The sequence below is a fragment of the Rhipicephalus sanguineus genome, chromosome 1, assembly GCF_013339695.2.
Source record: "Rhipicephalus sanguineus isolate Rsan-2018 chromosome 1, BIME_Rsan_1.4, whole genome shotgun sequence".
In the NCBI taxonomy this organism is placed as follows: domain Eukaryota; kingdom Metazoa; phylum Arthropoda; class Arachnida; order Ixodida; family Ixodidae; genus Rhipicephalus; species Rhipicephalus sanguineus.
This window is the reverse complement of record NC_051176.1, coordinates 178,796,163-178,816,175: the sequence shown is the minus strand read 5'-3', so window position 1 is coordinate 178,816,175 and position 20,013 is coordinate 178,796,163. Positions and strand designations below refer to the sequence as shown.

Sequence of the window (20,013 nt, the reverse complement as noted above, 5' to 3'; positions counted from 1 at the left end):
AAGCGTAGTGGTCGGGAACAGCGTGCAGGCAATTAGGTGGCGTGATGTAATTAGGAAGTTTGCCAATGTAAGATGCGATTGCATCTTACGTCTGCATGACTTACTCGTTCAGGACAGTAATAAGTTGAGATCTCTCGGACAGACATTCGTCTCAGCCTTGCTAGGCTTCAAACAGTTATACTACATATACAATACCAAATCTATGCATAAAATTTAAAAACTGCGGGGAAAAATATTTCGTTTGTCGCGCTTTCTTTCTTTCTTTCTTTCTTTCTTTCTTTCTTTCTTTCTTTCTTTCTTTCTTTCTTTCTTTCCTTTCTTTCTTCTTTCTTTCTTTTTCTTTCTTTCTTTCTTTCTTCTTTCTTTCTTTCTTTCTTTCTTTCTTTCTTTCTTTCTCTCTCTCTTTCTTTCTTTCTCTCTTTCTTCCTTCTTTTTTCCTTTCTTCTTTCTTTCTCTTTTTCCGAAGCTTATACTTGCTGTAGCGTTTTAAATTTAAACAGATGCCGTCGGAATACAAACAAATCTACATGAATACTCTGGTGAAATGCTATTCACGTTTCAAGAGCTCCTGCATAATTTTCTCGCAATAGATGGCGATGTTCGAGTGCATCAGCACCGCGATTGAAATAAGTAAGAGACGGTTGTAGTACTGGTGGCAGAAAAATAGAGAGAAAGGACAAAAATAAATATTGGGGAAAAAATAAGGACATTCAGCCGTAAAGGACGGAGAACTGGGCTGAGAATTTACGTTCTTTTCCCTGCAGTAAGATAGATTTAATTGAAGTGGAGACGTTAGGCCAGCATTAAGAAAAAGAAGAGAAAAGGGAAACTTTTTTTTTTTTTAATCGAGCCTGGTGGCACACTTGTCACCGCCCCGTTATAAAGGGGACGCTCATAGCATCCATCCATCCAGCTAAGACGTCCGGGATAAAGTGCCTCCCGCAGTTGCATGAAACCCTCTTTGTTAATCATAATCCCGAGTGATGCAGCTGATGATCAGCTCCTCTATTTTTTTTTCACAATGTTCATCTGTTTTCCCACATTTTTTTTAGCCCAGACAAGACGCCAGTGAGAACGCAGGAAAATGATACAACGCGCGTTTTAGCCAGGGTAGAGAACAATTTTTTTTTTTTCCATCGTCGCGTGTAGTGTTTCCTAAGCACGAGTAGGCAATCGTGTCCTTCAACAACCAGTAACTGGTACTAGAGTTAAACCATCTCATTTAATACTACCCGGGGCATCCCGGGACTGGGCCGGGATCTTGTAGCCTTTCTAAAACGGAACATTTTTGCCGCACGCGATTGGTCGATGCTCGCGCATGCACGTCCCCCGTTCGTAACGAAGCGCGAGCGTCGACCAATCGCGTGCGGTGAAAAAATATTGGCTCGTTTTACGACAGCTACAAGGTCCCGTCCCCTATCATCTCGCACTGCCGGCGTTACTAGCCATTTCGCTTTTTTTTTTTTTTTACAGACGCCTTCAGTGACCTACACAGGACGCATATGAGTGAAACGTTGGTGCCCAAGATCCAAGTCCACCCCATCAACTCCATCGACGCGGCGGAGATCCTCAAGTATGATGTTTGAAATGCGGAAGGAAAGTAAAATTAGAGGGGGGAAATGTGCAGGCGCATCAGGCATAAGTTTAATAGGAGCTAAATCACAGAAAGCGCCAGGCATGACGACATGTCACTTAAAAGTCGGATTCAGATGACGAACCAAATTGTGACTGAACCCTCCTGCGGTGCTTCCGCCCTCGGAGTTCACCTCGGAGATTTCTGGCACGGATAGTGAAAGTCCCTCCCCGATTCGGCTACCGACTTTGAAGACTTGAGAGGGTGCCGTGCAATGTCGAAGCCGATTCCCTTCACGACAAAGTTTTGGTGAAGTTGGTCACGTTCTCGACACGTTTCCTTGTCGCATTGGCGCTCTTAAAAAAAAAATCAGGGTGACGCAGTAACGACTTAACTTTGAGAGATGCGAAATGACATGCATTTACCTATGCCGCGTTAATTTTTTTCTTTCGATTGGCACAACATAATGGCACGGCGCACGCGTGGTGCATTCTCTCATGACGTAATTATCACTTCGGGTATAATAATTGCACTTAATAGGCCAATACCCGCGTAGGTTTTTCAAAAGAGTGCTAAGCCGGGCTAGTTGGTAAGCGTTCATAGTTAATTTACAGGTTTTTCCTTTCTTTGTTTTCTTTTTGCGGTTGCATGCAATGTCTTTTGTGGGGTATAGCATGCAGTTAGAACCATTTGCGTTGTCTTGTTATTTACTCACGTTAATGAGTACTGTTTCCCACGCGCACATCAGCGTTCAAGAGTCTTGAAAATGGGGAGCGAAAGCCGAAAAATGCGGCAGATAATGCGGGAAATACATGTGCTTTTTTTTTTTTTTTGGCAAAAACTACGTTCTTTCACCTGTGTCGTGTTAGACTGCGGACGTAGCCGGGGATCGTCTCCTGTCCGCACGGGCGCTTCCGCGAGCTCACCTGGCATCCTGCAAACTTATTTATCTGTTGAACTACTGCTGTGCTGTGGACATCAGTAGATGTGCTGGACAGGACAGAACGCCGACGACTTGATGTTTATTGAGTCAGACCAAAAAGCCGGTATATATATATATATATATATATATATATATATATATATATATATATATATATATATATATATATATATATATATATATGCATGCATATCACATTCGCCACCCAACGCAAAAAAAAAAAGACAGCAGCACGATCACTTATCAACACCATCGCAAGGTGGCGAAATATACGGCCACCCTTATCAGAAAGCCCAACAGTAGAGTTTCTCTACACGATCACAATGTGAACAAGTTACCTTTCTGTAGCAAACATTTCTTTTTTACTAACTGCAAGCTCATGATGACTTTACTTAAAGGGACTGTCTACCTCGCTTTATTGTTTTTTTATTTTGTGTTGCAATAGAAAGTGTGGGATGCGGAGTCGGTGAAGGACGGATCCCAACATAAAACGAAACGATGTTTATTAACGTAGTAGCGGCAGCAGGGCAAGCATGCCGATGCTGCGCTTCGGAAGGTTAGAGGAACAAACATGAAACCAAGCTTGGTAGCTTGGGTTATATAGCCAGCGGTGGTGACGTAAGCCTCCGGTGAAACTGCGTGGCGCTGTCTTTTATCGGAAGCGTGTTGCAGCAAGTAGCTGTGTCACGCCGGGCTAATCAGTGACGAGACGGAGGCTGCGTAGGTCTGTGCGCAGTGGTCACCACAAAAGCATACCATCTGAAGTGTCGAACCGTGCAGCGGTTTCTATGGAAAGCGAGAAGATATTTGTAAAACAGAATTTTTCGATCTACGTTTTACCATCTTCAAATGGTGTAGGAACGTGAAAATGGAGGTGAAAGTCGAAAACTGGAACCACATGCAGTTTTTTGCAGGCCTAATTAGGTTTTGTTTAATAATAAAACGGTTGCCGTAATGGTCGTTTAGAACTCGCAAACTGTCAAATAAAGTATTATTGCCACAGTCTTTCCAGCTCGCTTAGTCAGCCTGAAAAGCCACCGCAATCGACGGAAAACTTGGTGTCTTCCAGCCACACTGGTGCGCCGACGCTGTGAAACAAACTTAAGTGGTTCCATTCATGCCAAGCGTACGACAAAAACGAACTTGAGACGTTCTTCACAGAAGAGAAGGTCCGTGCTGTTTTTCAGTTATATTTAGGTGTTCCGTGTTGCATATGCGACATGATCACAGCCAACACGGACGCTTTGGTGAAGTGGAACCTGAAGGCAAAATCTTCTTCAATGTAGAACTCATGGGGTTGACCGTTTAGCGATGTGACTTCAGCCATACTTCAGCGTCGGTGAATACTGGTGCAGTAAAAGCTCTTTAAATCGGAATTCACGGGACCGGAAAAAAATGTCCGAATTAACCGAATGCCAAGTTATGAGAAGTATCAAGAAAATAATAAACAAGTGTCTCATTACATCAATGCATTTTCATTTGCCTTGATGAACACGTAAATCCAGTACTTATTTTGCATAAGAGCACTGTAAAAGCCGCAATTTTCGTCATTCGCGACTTCGTTCACAATGTGACCGCTGCTCGAGACCCCCGTGTCTGAAGCCGAAACGTACTCTGAACCCATCCCTTATTACCAGGCCCGTAGCCAGGGGAGGGGGGCTACCCCCCCCCCCCCCAAAAAAAAAAAAGATTTGGTGAAGTAGGTGTTTTTACCACAAATAAATAATGAAAATAGGTGTTTTTCTCAAATAGTCGAGGCTTTCAGCAAGTGCCCCCCCCCTCTCGAAAAAAATTCCTGGCTACGGGCCTGCTTATTACGTACCGCCACCACCAACACCACCACGCGCACATGACGATAATGCTTTCGCCGGAAAAATGGCCGACAACTGATCGTTCGTCCTCGTCCATCACAATGTAGCAAGCGAGTTTTATGCCATATGTGGACCGCGGCTGAAGCTCTTCATCATAGCCATGATGATCACTCCATCGCCAACGAGCGCCTCTTCGAACGCGTAAGAAAAAAAAAGCAAAAATTATTCTCTGACGCAAGGGAAAGCTGCCAAAAGTGCATATTAAGATATACATATTTGTTTTGAAGCAAAATAAGTCTACCTGCGAGAGTTTTTTGCTTCTACCAATAGATTGAACCATATCGCTGTTGGGTACGCTAGCGGTCATACTTTCACGACATTCAGAGCCAAATTAAAAATACATTTCCTTTTTTATTGGACAAAAGTATGCTCATTGCCGCCGATGTGACAATCTTCTCGTTTTGCCCACAACAAAAATAAAATTTCCGGGTGGTAGACAGTCCCTTTGACACCAGAAAACAGACTACTTCTAGTAACAACGAAAAACAATCAACACCGTTGCTAAGAGGAATTGATCGCAAACAAAATGAATGACATAAGATGAAAACAAGACCAATGAAGGTCTAAAACCTAGCAGCGTTACACATGGCCATCGAGGAAGGCAACTTCCGCCTCCGAAATGAAAATCAATAATGCGTACGCACTTGCACGATAAAATAGTCTTCATTGATTTTCTTTCATTAATTATGAGCGATTTCTCTTTCACTCATATCACGTGACTTTCACACTACTCTCGCTTTGTCGAACTGGGCTCAACTCGTGCAATGAAAATCCAAGTGCTTACCATTGTTATCCCTTACAGCCAGACAGTGCTCACTTATGCGTTCATTAATGCATATGTCGCCCAGTTTACCCGGCGTGCGCTCTGTCATATAATGGGGTGCGGTCGACAACAGTGTAAAACTCATTTACTGAAATAATTTGCGTGCTACTCTGCGCACTCCGCCATCTTCCATTTGTCCAACTTGCTAAACACATCTACACCGTACCTGCTCTCGACCTTTGTTTTGAGATTAAGATTCACTACGAGCAATAATAATGGTGTCGGCAAGAACGATCCTGAAGTTTGACCACCGATGTCTATGCTTCGACTCTATAGTGCCGTTAACTTTGACCATATCCGCCCTCTTATCTTTTCATAAATTTTTATTTGTGGTCACCTACAAACTTGTATTCCTCTCGTTATTCATTTCAATCTATTTTTTCCCGCTGTTTTTACACGATGCAGGCGACTGGATGGACCAGAGTGTCCGGAAAAGTGGGTGCCAGAACTGGGCATAGGGTGTCGCATCGGAGACAAAACCAAAGGAGTGTAAGTGAACTTCATCCAATACCTGTACTTTTCGCCTTCTCATTTAAACGCTAGGTTATTTCATGTTTACGAGTGTAGCCGACCGAATCGTCTCTCGATGTAAATTCGCAATTAAGACTGGGAAATTTACCCAGACGCGAATGACTCAAAAAGCGCCAAAAAAAAAAAAAAAGCAAGACTTGGGCGTACAGTGTGCAAAACAAACCTTTTTTTTTTATCAAGCTTGGCTGTATATTGCGTACTGCAAATATGTTCTGCGGGAACTTATAGGGAAGGCGTTCCCGCTGGCTCTACCACTTGACCTGAGCCCACAACAGCGACGAATTCGGGTGCAGGAACAAACTCCCGCATCAAATCTGCGCGGCAACACGAAAATGTCGAAAGACGCGGAACGAGCCATTTGTTCGTGCACCGCAGCATTCGCCCTGTGTTCAGCTGGTGTAGCCACTAATTCCTGCTCTAATTTCAAGCATGGGCTCGTTTGAACTATTTTCGTTTTATGCCGTATGGCATAGTAAACAGTCGCGGTAACTGCTTGCGCGCGGTATCACGAGGTACTGAGTGATTGTTTAGCGTTTAGTGTGGAACGAAATAAAATCCTTCTCGCGACGTCAAAGTGCTTTTCGCTAGTACGGTTTTTCGCTGATCCTGTACTCGGCTATTTCGCTCAGGTCATATTATTCGCCCGTGCAATTTAAGCGCTGTTTTACATCTGCACAAATCTATCGAGTTAAAACATGCCCCGTCGCCTCTATATATAGCTTCCCCGCAGCGAGTAAAGTACGGTCCACTGTTAAAGGGAACACTCGAATGAGCAACTTTCATTTTGTTGGCCCCCTAACGGCTAGTGGATGCGGAAAGATTGTTCGTCTATCATAAGGGTTCGGAACTGTCAACCACTAGTAGCGTTATGCAAATCTAAGCCATTATGCTTTTGCAGGAGAGCGAAATACGGACATACCCGAAACGCGAGTGTTCCTTTTAACAGTGGGCCCGTCTGTACATGTGTCCGCGCGCTGTGTCAGCGCCTTACCACGGCGATATTATGCGAGACCGGTAGGGCGCGCAATGCATCTCCAGTGCAAGCGTCCCCCACTGCGCTCTTTCATGACTATATACACGCTCTGTCATACAGTGTCTGGCTTGGTCTCTTTAAATGAATTCAAAGAAAGATAACAAAATATGCGTGAAGAACAACATGCGTGCGACTAAGATTGGCAGCATGCATTGCCGTTGCTCGCGAATGTTGGATTAAAGAAGAAAATGTTTCGTAATATTGCCATCTGTTGCTGTGACTGCGCGCAGTGCGGCCCGTACATAACATAGGCAGGGCGCATTTCCTTGCGACAGAAACGGCCTAGCAGACGACGCTTGCACTGGATATCGCTCTGTGGACATATTTCTGCCAATCTCGCAGATTATCACCGATAACGACGACGTAAGGCATTGACCTAGCGGGCCGTCAATGTATCCGGCGATATAGCTAAAAATGCGGGAGGCGGCGCTGTTTCGTTAACTATGCGCATTTTGACTGTGAGGTTATAATATTTTACGTATATTTTTCCACCCTTGTCGCTTATCAAGATCCTGCAGCGGCAAACTCTCCGCGGCTCCTTCTAGCGCATTATACAGCCGAAACACATCACGCACCGTGTCGTGTCTTTTTATCGCCCACCCGCCGTGGTAGCTTATAGCAGGCTGAGGTGTCGCGCTGTTAAGCTCTAAGTCGCTGGCTCAATTTCCAGCCACTGCGCCCGCATTTCGGGGAGAGCGAAATGTAATAACACCCGTGTACTCCGACTAAGGCGCGTGTTAAAGAACCCGTGGCGATCAAAATTAATCCGAGTCTCTCACTACGGCGTGCCTCATAATCATGTCGGGGTTTTGCCATGTAAAACACCAGCATTTATTATTTTCATCGCCATCCTCTGTTAGCATGCATCGCCATCACCGTTGAAAAATAGACAAGCGCAGACCCAGTGACAACGCACATCGGCAAAGTGGAGAAAATTCACGACTCTCGAACGATAACGACGACGCCGAGTGTCTGCTCTGGCTCCGTGTTTCCTTCTCGTCACCGGCAGAAAAAGATAAGAATTGCTTGAGGTGATAACACAGGGCGCCGCTGGTATCGAAGCACACGCGTGTGTGCCGTTAGTCAGTTCGGAAACTTCCGTGTCGAGTTGCACATAAGAGTCGAATGAACCGCATTGGGAAATAGAAAATGGCAGTAAAAAACATGGCTGAATCCCTCCGTCGTAGGACTCGGTATAACACAAAAGTGAAACGTGTCTTCACAGAAGTAGTGCTTATTGTGTAGTGATATATGAGAACATGTACAATGTCTGTTCGTGTTTGGCAGCTATAGCACCGTTTGACGTGGATGCACGCATGTTGACGCCTAGTGGCATGTCTCGATTGCGACGACTAACGCCCATGGTCATGATTAAACCGTTGTGGTAGCTCAAGTTGTGAAAATATATTTGGACACAGCGAATCGTGAATCCCGCGTAAAGATGACATCAACAAGCTCATAATCAACACTGGTACTCGACATGCACTTCTTCAAAACGTCGTGAATTAAGGAGAGAAACGGCACGGTGTGCGCTTTCTAGTAATGGGCATAGGCGTGCGCAGGGTTCCCCATAAGGGGGGAGGGGGGCGAAGGTTCATCGCAGCGCCCCCCCTCCTATTAAGTCAATGTACGAGGCAGATTTCGCGACCCCCCCCCCCCCACCAGGTGACTAGAAGGGTCAATGTACAGGGCATATTTTGCGCCCCCTCTCTTAGGTGATCAGGGGGGCGGCCGCCCCCCCCCCCCCTGTGCGCACGCCTATGGTAATGGGTAACCAACACCTGTGCTCATGCATACATAAAACACTGCGCTTCAGCAACACGGGAGGCAGAGGTTCGTAGCTTGAGCCGCAAACACGTGCGTCCCGCTGGCCTCTGTCTCGCTCCACCAAGGCACCACATTCACCCGTCGAAATCGTGTCCTTTCTGCAACGAGTATTGCAGCTGTTTTGCTAGTCGGTGCTCTCGCAGTCGAAGCGGTCGGCGGCGGAGAAATCCCGTTGGTGCATGTGGAAGCTACACTACTCCGATGAGCCAGCGCACGCCTACACGAAGCGAAAGGCAAAGAACGTAACTGCGCCTAGGGTGCCTCGTCGACGCCAGCGCGGCCAGTGTCCCTCGCTGGTATCGAGACGCTTTAACCATAACCTCCGATATCGCGTGCAATCTCGGAGTCAGCGCTAGTAAGTGTCGAGCGTGTGACGCATTACGTATTTTCACCTCACAGACGGCGGTACCGCCCCTCTCCGCCCCGCCTACCTACACCGTCATCAGAAAGAACCGTGCGAGAGAGAATGTGTGAAAGATATAAGGCGCGTTCGTGAAATGGCCACCGGTGCCAAGGTAGCTTAGTCGGTTGAGCGTCGGGTGCTTACCGTCGTGGCCGCAAGGTCGTAGGTTCGATTCCCAGCAGCTTAACTTTTTCTTGGTTTTTTCTTTCTCACCAGTTGGCATCCATTTTAACAACGTCATATCCGTAACGGAAGTACTTGGTGGACCCCGGCATAAAACACTTTCGTGTTAAAATGAAGATATATGTTCATCATATACGAATTGAAGAATGCGCATCGAAAATCGTCTTTATTGCTGACAAGGCTTAGGGCAAACTCTGCGGTGTATATACGGCTTCCTTGGGCGTGCACCCGTCGTGGTGGTCTAGTGGTTATGGTGCTCGTGTGCTGGCCCGAAGGTCGCGGGATCGAACTCCGCTCACGGCGGCCGCATTTCCGTTGGAGGCGAAATGCTAGAGGCCCATGTAACTAAGATTTAGGTGCACGTTAAAGAACACCAGACTGTCAACATTCCCGGAGCCCTGCGCTACGGCGTCCCTCATAAACAGATGGTGGTTTTGGAACGTAAAACCCCAACAATTATTATTGTTCCTTGGGCGTCGTGTCGACATGATATGACGCAGTATTCAGACAAACTTACAAAGTATCAGTACTGTGTGAAGGGCTCGCCCTGCGATACCAGAGATACGAGTGTTACTTGGAAGCGTCGGTTGCATGTTAGCACGCATTTAAACGAGGAAAGATACTTTATGGGATTTATAGCCGTCAGAACCAACTGGCATTGACAGAAACTTTTTTCACCTCATACATGGAACTCTTTGAGGGGAGTTGAAAAGAAGGAATAAGAAATTGCGTTGTCCGAAGATCGTCGGAGGCGAAGTGGACGCAGTGGGCGAAGTGGACGATGCATCGTCTACTCCGCCTCCGCCGATGTTTGGACAACGCGATTGTTTACAAGCTTCGTTAGGTTGATCAGGGGCGGAATCTTCACCACGTTCGGACTTTATGCGGTCTTCGAACATTTGGTTTCCGCTCGTGCACTTAGTAAGAAGCCAGTGTCGTTGAACAGCTGGCCAATCGCTCATGCGATTGGCCAGCTGTTCGAAACCGTTCGAAACTAAAATGATTGATCGTATAGGAGATTTCGCCCCAGCTGTACCACGGCAGCTCGATGTGACGTTTCGCCAAGCCGCCGTGGCTGTATGCTGACCACCCTGTGAAATTGTGATATCTTGACACTTTAGTTGCGAAAAACCATATATCAGACCCGAAAGGACAGAGATTAAATAACGAGATAGAGCCACTAGTCTCTGCTGTGAATAGAACACGCTTCGAGACACAGCCACGTCATTTTGCCGTCCCGAGTCACACTGGCGTCATTGCTGAGAATTTCCACCAAAATTGTGATGGTGGCACCTCGACTGCCCTCGCTGGTTGCCTCCATCAGACATCGCTCTACATCGCAGCATCCATGCTGATTGTATAAGCCATCATAAATGTTCCCAATCTACGAACGCTCAGATGCCATGCGGCCTATCGTGGAAAAAAAATCTGTTTAACTGAAGCGTAGCCAAGACAGCCTGTCTGAAGCGTGTTTCAAATGCGAAGCTTTCCTTGGTGATCCAAGAGCACAAATTTGAGTGCACCTATCTAGTATCCTGCGTTTTGGCGCTCTAGTGGTCGTTTCATGAATTCGGCATATATATCAAGTTTTGAATGGAACGAACACGAATGACAGGTCGCTACCTATGTATAGCATGACATGCATGTTATGTATGTCGACGATATTTACGACAAGGTGGCACCGCGATGGCATCGTGGTCGCTTCATTACCTTGGTATGCATATTCTAGAATGGGCATGGTATGACGTGCATGTCCCATAAACCTAAAAAGGCAGGTCATAGCAAGTTGGCGTGACATGCATGTCTCAAATCTCATAAATGAATGGCAATATAACATGATGATGCTGCTGTCGTTTCTTTAACTGGGGGGTCGTAATGTGGATAATATGGCATGCTGTTAGAAACGGACCATCATCTGTCAGGTTCTTCGAACACAACCAATCGATACTGCATGGAAATTATGGTACGCGGGTACCCGACGACCATGCTGCCGAACCCGTCAGGTTGGCTGGCCTGGCAGCATCCGGGTGCCCTTCAAGAGCGACCTTCCTCCAGTAGCCGAGCGCCTTCCAGGAACGAAGAAAACGCCGGAAGGAAATGAGCCACGGAAGAACAGAATTCGCGGGGTTTCCCCACGGGCCGAAAATGACGCCACATGCACCGGATAGACGACTGCATGGCTGAAAATGACGTGAACCCGACAAATTGAAGGGATTATAAGCCAAACGCATTGTGTGATGAGAGACTTAAGCCTGCCGTGGGTCGCAGCATCCAATTTGCTGCCGGACGTAATGATCACTTCTTCCATTCCTGTACTTCACGTAAATAGTTTCCCTACGTCTTCATCAACGTCGGCTAACTTCCCGCACGCATAATATAATTTAATAATTGTTGGGGTTTTACGTCCCAAAACCACGATATGATTACGAGGGACGCCGTAGTGGAGAGCTCTGGTAATTTTGACCATCTGATGTTCTTTAAGGCGCACCTAAATTTAAGTACACGGGCCTCAAGCATTTCGCCTCCATCGAGATGCGGCCGCCACGGCTGGGATTCGATGCCACGACCTTCGGGTCAGCAGCCGTAACCGTGCACTAGACCACCGTGGCGGGTCTTCCGCACGCACTGTCACATGAAATGATGCATAAGTTAATGTAAATTACATGACAAGCATGTCATGACATGAATTGCATAAATCGCACCGTACTGACATGGTCGTTGTTTTAAGCGAGCAATAAAAAACATGGGAGCGCGCACGTACCATGAATAAGATGTAATGACATCGTTATGCATGTCACTGCATGAACGTCATGATGCAAATGCATCACATAACATGAATAACACGACACGCGTTGCTAAACGTAATTGACATTAAATGCTATGACAGCACATGTCATGCCATGACATAAATGCGTCAAACATGAATCACACGTCACCAGATATGTCGCGTATCTGGAACGTATGTCATGACATGAATAGCATAATTTTCATGATCTCATGTCCGTGCTACCGCCATGGTCTCTGCATGGTCGTCATTCGACCATTGCTCTCTTATTAAGGCAGCCGCTCGATAAACTTTTCTACCGACGTTTCCTGGAAATGCCCCACCTTGCGTCGTCTTCTACGACGCGCGACGCCGAGACCTAGCACGTCGTTATCTGGGCGCTTCGGCTTGTCGCATTCGTCAGCGTAGAAGCCGAGCGACGACGAGTGACGTCGGGGGATGAGACGCCCGTAAAACGCTGAGTGCATGTGGGGCGCACTCAAGCGGCCACGCCCGACAAGGTCAAGTTATACAGTTGAAACGTGATTTAAAGACCACGTTAAATCGGGAAATTTGTAAAATAGAGAAAAGGGTTTTCCGGTCTTTCGAAATACCGCGGCATCGCATTCGCCGCTAACCAATGTCTGCGCGTGTGAAAGACATGGAGCCTACCATGCATGACATGGGAGACTCTTGCAGGCTGCCGAAATGCAAATGCGTGGAAAATGAATGCCATGATTGTGCGAGTATGCCGAGCAACAAAGTTGTTGATGGTGGCGATGATGATGATTTGCTGCTGCACCATTTCTAACGGGCGGGTGTAGTGACACCCTAGTACATACATATGAAAGAGAAAAATAACGCACATCACACTGAAGAAACCCAGCAAAAACAAAGAAAAAGAAAGCTTTGTAAAAGCACACACAGGCATGCGTGACACGCTCTTGTCGTTACATGTTTTAATGTGTCACTGTTGCACTGCATCGCGCTGCACTGTGCTCTCGCCTGCTCTTGCCCGTTGGGAGACTACTGCCCTCCAGCGTTCGAGGCGCCGCATCGTCACCTTCATTGCCCGTGGACCATCTTCGCCCGCGAAGCCCAGCGCTGTGCGCAATGACTGTGCATGCGCACGGGAGGCCTGTCTGTTCGCACTTTAACACAATATGTGCAATTGTTTTGTCAGCACTGCCACACGCGCGACACAACACCGAAGCCCCAGCATCGTCGAATATTCTTCTGTACGTGAGGGTTCGAAGCGCTCCCGCGCGAGCCTCGAACAGAAGTGAGCTCCCAATGCAATTTTCGTACAGACGAACTGAGTCGATGGTGTCTTTGTATGTGCAGTAGAATCCGAGGGTGGTTTTATCACTCATTGCGTGATGCCACATTTCATATGCCTTCTCACGCAACGCTCTCGCACTTACTTCGAATAGCAGCGTACGGTTTCCGTCTGTACAGGATCTGCGAATGTTAGATACGCCCGGTTCATCCAAGTCGGACGGAGGACATGTTGCCGCAAGATATTCGAACACCTGCCTTGTCCAGCGACCTCGACGTATGAATTGTACATGACCCCGGTACGTCAACTTGCTGGAGGCCTCGCGAGCTTCAAAGCCAGACCCGCTGGATTGCCTCATTCGCCAGCCTTCCATGGCACTCAAGCGCCGTGCGGCCTACATCTCGTTGCCGTCGCTCCAACCATTCCCTGGTTGCCGCCGTCATGCATACTATTGCGTTGGTGAATGTCAGGCAGGGAACGTGGATGAGCTTCCATAGGTCTCCGACCACGATGAAACGGTTGCAACCCCACAGTGAGCAGCGCCGGACGATGCATTGTGCCTGAAGAGCGGTTTGGCGGATATGGGCTTCTTGGCGGTCGTATATGTTGCCCTCGGAACAGAGCTGCACGCCTAAATACTTACAGGAAGGTATCAAGGGCGATGATCTCGCTTCCCAGCTTGAGGTCTGTAACCTCGGTCATCTCGGGCATAAAATAACGAAAGCAGTCACCACCGCCCTTAGCGCCATCTGTTACGTGAAAGCGCTGCCGATTGCTGTGTCCCGCCTACTATGTTATTCATTGTTTCAATGAGTTATACCGGTAACAATTGTGTTTTAATGTATTAGAAGCCCTCACAGAGAACTGTGCTTTTTACCCTATAGTTACGCGCCTTCTAGACTTAGGAGTAATAGATTGCGAGCGACACGTATCGTACAGCTGTGAACCTATAGAAACTCAACACAGCCAGTTCTATCTTATAATGGTTATAGTTGACATCGCCTGTGGATTTAACGCTGAGACAAAATATTATATACCTGGATATATCTTATACAATCATCAGTAATGCGTACTCATTTCCAGCATGGACTTATTGTTCTTTTGTTTTTGTCTTATTTTCACTATACGCACCGCAGGTTGTATGGTCAACTACACAACGTAATTCACGAGAGCAACATCCAGAACATCCTGGCTTTCTTCCCTGGAGAAGTCGAACCAGGTTACATGACTTTTTTATATATCTCGACTGCTGGTCTATGAAAGGCTTGCCATTCCGATCACTGAGCGTGTACATTTCTTAGGCTCATCTAAGCGTGATAGTAGCAACTGTGACTGTGCGGATTGCTGAGTGTTTCGGTACAAGATCCCTTCGTCGTTATAGCTGAAAAATAAAGTGTGATACAAATTAAGACGTCATATAACAGCAAATGCACTGAGGGATGCCGACTGCATGGATGCCCTTTCTCGAAGTTCTACTCATTGCAGCAGTGTCTTATTGCGCTATGGAAGCGGCAGAGCTTTCCCCTCCTAGCAGAAGCGTAGCCAGAAATTTTTTTCGGGGGGGGGGGGGGGTTCAACCATCTGTTTTGTATGTTCGTGCGTGCGTTTGTATGTGTGCGTGTATATTATACACATGGAACTTTTTTTCAAAAATCCCCCGGGGGGAGGGCAGTTTTGAACCCCCCCCCCCCCCAACCTCGCCCCTGGCTACGCCCCTGCGTCCTAGCTACAGTTTTGATGTTCTAAAACAGTCTGATTTTTATCAAGCGCAGCCTAAAGAAGAAAGCGTGCCCTGAGGAACTCGAGTGCATTGAATCGTGTCCCATGGGAGAAGCAGTAACTGTTTGAACTTTTTCGTGGAAGTGCTTATGGAGCTCGAAAACTCGACGGACGAACTCATTCGGCCTCATCTACTTATAAGAGCTCTAGACGTAAATCCATCAACGTTGTATTTCAACATTTTAAGTTTTGTTTACGATAATTTGTCTATATCTTTGCTGCAATATTCAGAGTGAAAAATAATTTTTTCGTAGTCTTTGACATTTGCCTTCCTAACAAATACGAACAAATTTTTGAACCCAGAACCAGAGCCTAGAGGCTGTCAGTAAATATTAGTTTGTCAGGGCAACTTAAAGTGTATCGCGATAATGAGGCACGAATAAAATATAATGTAAACAAGTATTCAATATCAGTGAATAAGTCAAGAGTAAACTGTAGAAAATAACAGATGCGATAAAGGGAGAATCATTGTTAAAAAAAAGTGATGCATTCTTCTCAAAAGTAGGATCTTTTAAGGCTGTTTAAATAAATAGCTGACCTTTGTGGTTACTTCCATATTCGGTGGCGTAATGAGGTTATTGTTTCTTTTACTTCATTTTTTATGTCTACTTTTTGTAAGTAAACACTACTTTCGATAGTGTACTCTAATTACTTACTAGAATGCAGCCTATAAAGTTATTCCACTAAAAATACTTGCTTGCTGTATGTTACAAATGTCAGCGTCTTTAATGTACAGTTTATTACACCGAATCTCATTTTCGTACGTTGCGCTGTTCCGACTGCCTGAGCTTGTTGTGGAAGCGAGCGGCATAAAGACACGGTGCGTACGTTCGGCGCCCAGACCGGTACGTTGTGTTTGGCGTGCCCCTGGACTCGTGGGGCGGTGGCGCCGTGGCCCCGGGTTCGGCCTTGGCGCAGGCTCTCGGTCTCTGCTACATCATCAACAAGCAGTACATGAGCAGGAAGCACCCGTGGCGGCCACGCAGGACCATCGTGTTCGGCGCCTGGGACGCACACGAATTCGGCGAGGTCGGAGCCACCGAGTTCCTCGAGGTGCGACCGTTTGCCTTCCAACTTCCTCGCGTAACCCCATTTTGTGACGGTTTGGGCGGAAATTGGATGCGGGTGTCTTTGGAGATTCCGCGCCTGCCAGCTGCGAGTGATAGAACAGACGCGAATGCGATTAAACGGTCTTTTTTTTTTAATCTTCGATAGGGTCAACTCCACAAGATGTCAGCGAGAACAGTAGCCTACTTCAACTCGGACATCTGCACCTCAGGTCAGTCAAAACTTTGCGTGTGTCGATCGATGCATGCGGAATAAAGAATGCTCGTGATATATAGACCTTGTATCGCCTTATACGCAGTCAAGTTCCGGTCCCTTTGCTAGAATCTGTACTGTGGTCGTCTGAAGGGCCATCACTGACGCTTTTGTCTCTCCTACCGACTGCAGGTCCAGAGTTCTCGGTGACCGGTTCGCCCGTGTTCTCGAAGCCATTCAGAGAAGCGACCAAGTGGGTAAGACGATTACCGAAAATGGTTCCCGCGGCATTTTACCGTACCGCCGCGGACGGATCGGGAACGAGTCTTCTCGTAACCTTTGACGTTGGCCCCTTGAAGGTTGTCTGCTCCCTGACAGAAGGCGCTGCGACGCATATTGCAGAAAAGCACCTATGGACTGCTTCACAATAACTGGGCGACGCACTATAGGTACTATAGCCGACGACAGTTGATCACTATGTGCGAATGGACGTATCCTATAATCCACGTGCCTTTATACATATCAGAGATTCGCCCCGTCATGCATTCCTGTAATTTCTTACTTCCGTGACGCAAACAAGGATGCAGGTAGAAATAACAAAGGAACAAAACCGAGCTTCATCTACTTTCGCAACACCCATCGCTTTGGAAAATATTGATGCAAAGGAAATAAACTCAAGAAGCGTACGGTGGGGGGCCAGTTGGTAAGACATCGAAAACATAAAATCGCGCCTACATACAGGACACAAGAAGAAAGGTGGTCGCTGGTCCCGTCCACTTCTTTCTTTTTGTGTCCTGTATGTAGGCGCACTTTTTTGTTTTCCATGTTTTGCAAAGGAAATATTTGACAATTTTCCCGTGCGAGTGTTTCTTTCGCATTCAATCAAAACTTGTGAATGTCAGTAAATGATTTGGCAAGCTCGTTCGCAAGGGTCACGTTAGGAGGAGGGCCAGTCTTCCTGTATGCACACACACACACACCGCCAGGAGCAACGTCACATCCCGATGTCGTTACTTTCTGCAACTTCCCTATAGACGAGCAATGATACACATACGATTGTGACGCATTCAGTGTCCTACATCGAGGCCACCCGACTTTGGTAAGTTGTTGGTACGCGCACCTGTGTGGTAGAGCATCCGGTTGCAGCTGTTTGCTTTACGTGTCGAGACATACGCAACGAAGCGAGTGAGCGTGTTTTTTTTTTCTTTTTAATGCAAAGCATTTCTTTGCGAACCGAACACTTTGACTATCTATCTATCTATCTATCTATCTATCTATCTATCTATCTATCTATCTATCTATCTATCTATCTATCTATCTATCTATCTATCTATCTATCTATCTATCTATCTATCTATCTATCTATCTATCTATCTATCTACGTCTGTGTGATCTCGTGGTCGCCTCCTTATATTGCTATAAACTAAAAGCTTATGGATGCTTGAGCTTCGCCTTCAAAAGTGGAACACGATAGCGCAATTGTATTCCGTTCGCATTATCTTTCATTCGCCTGCCATGCTTCACGGTAATCCATCTATATACTGCTTTGTTTCATTAAAGTTTATGCTCTCTCTCGCTTTTCGATGGACACCTCAACTGCGCCGCGAGGAAAGGGACGCCTGTGCACTTAACACTGGCCGTCTTCAACCCTCCTAGTTGCGAAGGGCTCACTACGCCATATTTCATCATTTTGTGAATTAGCGAAGTACTCGCTGTACCTGTGCAAGGCAATAGGCGCACCTACGCAAGGCAATAAGCGCACCTACGCAGCTGCGCACTTTGTTGATGCTGTGGCTGATGATCATTTATGCCTACGCGCTTTGTATTGCGTGGCCATTTAAACCACCCACTCGTTGCGCTATTCCCATGGTGCGATTCTACGCGTTTGTCACGCAATATTACATTTCTTAACGCTGCTCGTCGCACTACATGACACTTGTATGTTTTGAACGCGATAGCGTTAAAGAGCTCGTTTCGCAGAAATTCGGGTGTCGACGTCGATAGTTGTGAGTGAAAAAACCCCATAAGCGAATACATGACCGAATGAGCGAAAAATCCATGAGCAAATATTCGACATAGATGTAAATAAAGGAACAATAAAAAACCTTTGGTTCGAGTGGGAATCGAACTCGGGGCTTCTGCTTGGCAAGCAGGTGTTCTATCACAGCCCGTGCACGAAATTTCTGTGGAAGAAAACACTATATGAATGTTATGTCAGTAACATATGCAATATTGCTTGGCAGAAGCGTAGAGTCACACCAGGTGTCAAAACATGGGAATTGCGCAACGAGTGAATGGGTAAAGGCCCGTCATTTACAAAGGTATAACTAAGCGTCATTATCAGCAACAGCATCAAGAATGTGTGCAGCTGTGCAGTTTCGCGTTCGGACGCGTAATGGTTACCTCGCCAACTCGCAAAAGGCAGAATTATGTCGTAGTGGGCACTTCACAACTGTACTTGCAGTAGGCATTCTAGGATAGTTTGAAAGGGCCAATATACAGGAGCACGGACGTTCCTTTCCTTGCGGCACGGTTTAGGTGTCCACCGAGGAGCGAAACCAGGCTAGCGATTGAGAAGGTGATGCGAAGAGGGTCCGATTACGCTATCGCATTCTACTCTTGAAGGAGAAGCTCAAACGTCCTCCAAGTTTGTGTTTTTTAACACGAAGGTGCTTGATGCCGGGGTCCACCACGGCAGGGGCGTAGCCAGAAACTTTTTTCGGGGGGGGGGGGGGGGTCAACCATACTTTTTGTATGCTCGTGCGTGCGTTTGTATGTGTGCGTGTATATATACACAAGCAAAACTGAAAAATTTCGGGGGGGGGGGTTCGAACCCCCCCCCCCCCCCCTTGGCTACGCCCCTGCACCACGGCTCCACTGACGTATATCCGTCACGGATATGAAGTTGTAAAATAAGACTAACAGATGGCAAAGAAAAAACTAGAGAAAAAGTTCCGTCACCGGAAGTCGAACTTACTACTCCTCGCTCCGCAGCGCGCGGCTCGAAGCGATTCGGCCACAGATGGCACGTTCTTTGCCATTCTAACGGCGAGCTATTTATATACACCATTTGCCGGTGGCGGTACTCAGAGATCGGTGGTACATCAGCGTGTTTTCGTTATCACTAGCGAGATGGCGCGAAGTGCTCGAAAGGCGCGTTTTAAAGGTCGTCGCCCCACGCGTTGCGATGAGTGCGCGCCTCTACAGAGCGTGGTCGCTCGTGCGCGCGCGCTTATCTCGTGATGGCGGTGGTTTTTACGTCTTGTGCTCTCACCGCAAGTTTTCGTTGAAAGCACGAAGGTCACTTCGCTCACTGCAGCGGCCGCTTTTGCGAAAGGAGCGCGCATCTCACACAGAAATAAGTTACAACTATGACAGTTCGCGCTCATCCTGTGTATGTTCGTTCCGTGCGCCCTTTCTGCTTGAGCAGCGCGTTGCAAGTGCCGAGCTGCTTGCCGTTCTTCGCGTGATATTACAATTTGTTGCTATAGCATGCATTCCTCCGCCCTTGGGGTGAAATAATGCACAACAAACGCTCAACTACCTCTGTGAAGACACGTTTAACTTACGTGTTATACCGATTTCTATGACAGAGTGATCAGCCATGTTTCTTTCGAAGCAGTTTCACTCACAGACGTGGCTCTGTGGTAGGACACCTGACTGCCACGTAGAAGGCTTGGGTTCGATTCTAGCTCGAATCCCGGGTTTTAACTGCTGAGCTGTTTAAGCTCGGAGTAAGGCCGG

The 20,013-nt window shown here is 47.0% G+C and overlaps 1 protein-coding gene across 1 annotated transcript in view; it reads left to right on the top strand.

The window, feature by feature from the left end:
• LOC119403212 (N-acetylated-alpha-linked acidic dipeptidase 2) overlaps window positions 1–20,013 on the top strand; it is a 51,892-nt gene that overhangs the window by 14,637 nt on the left and 17,242 nt on the right. The window contains exons 7-13 of the mRNA XM_037670161.2: window positions 1,474–1,573; window positions 5,616–5,699; window positions 12,992–13,189; window positions 14,367–14,449; window positions 15,851–16,062; window positions 16,225–16,288; window positions 16,462–16,526. Coding sequence (XP_037526089.2) covers window positions 1,474–1,573; window positions 5,616–5,699; window positions 12,992–13,189; window positions 14,367–14,449; window positions 15,851–16,062; window positions 16,225–16,288; window positions 16,462–16,526 — 806 coding nt within the window. The remainder of the gene's footprint in view (window positions 1–1,473; window positions 1,574–5,615; window positions 5,700–12,991; window positions 13,190–14,366; window positions 14,450–15,850; window positions 16,063–16,224; window positions 16,289–16,461; window positions 16,527–20,013) is intronic.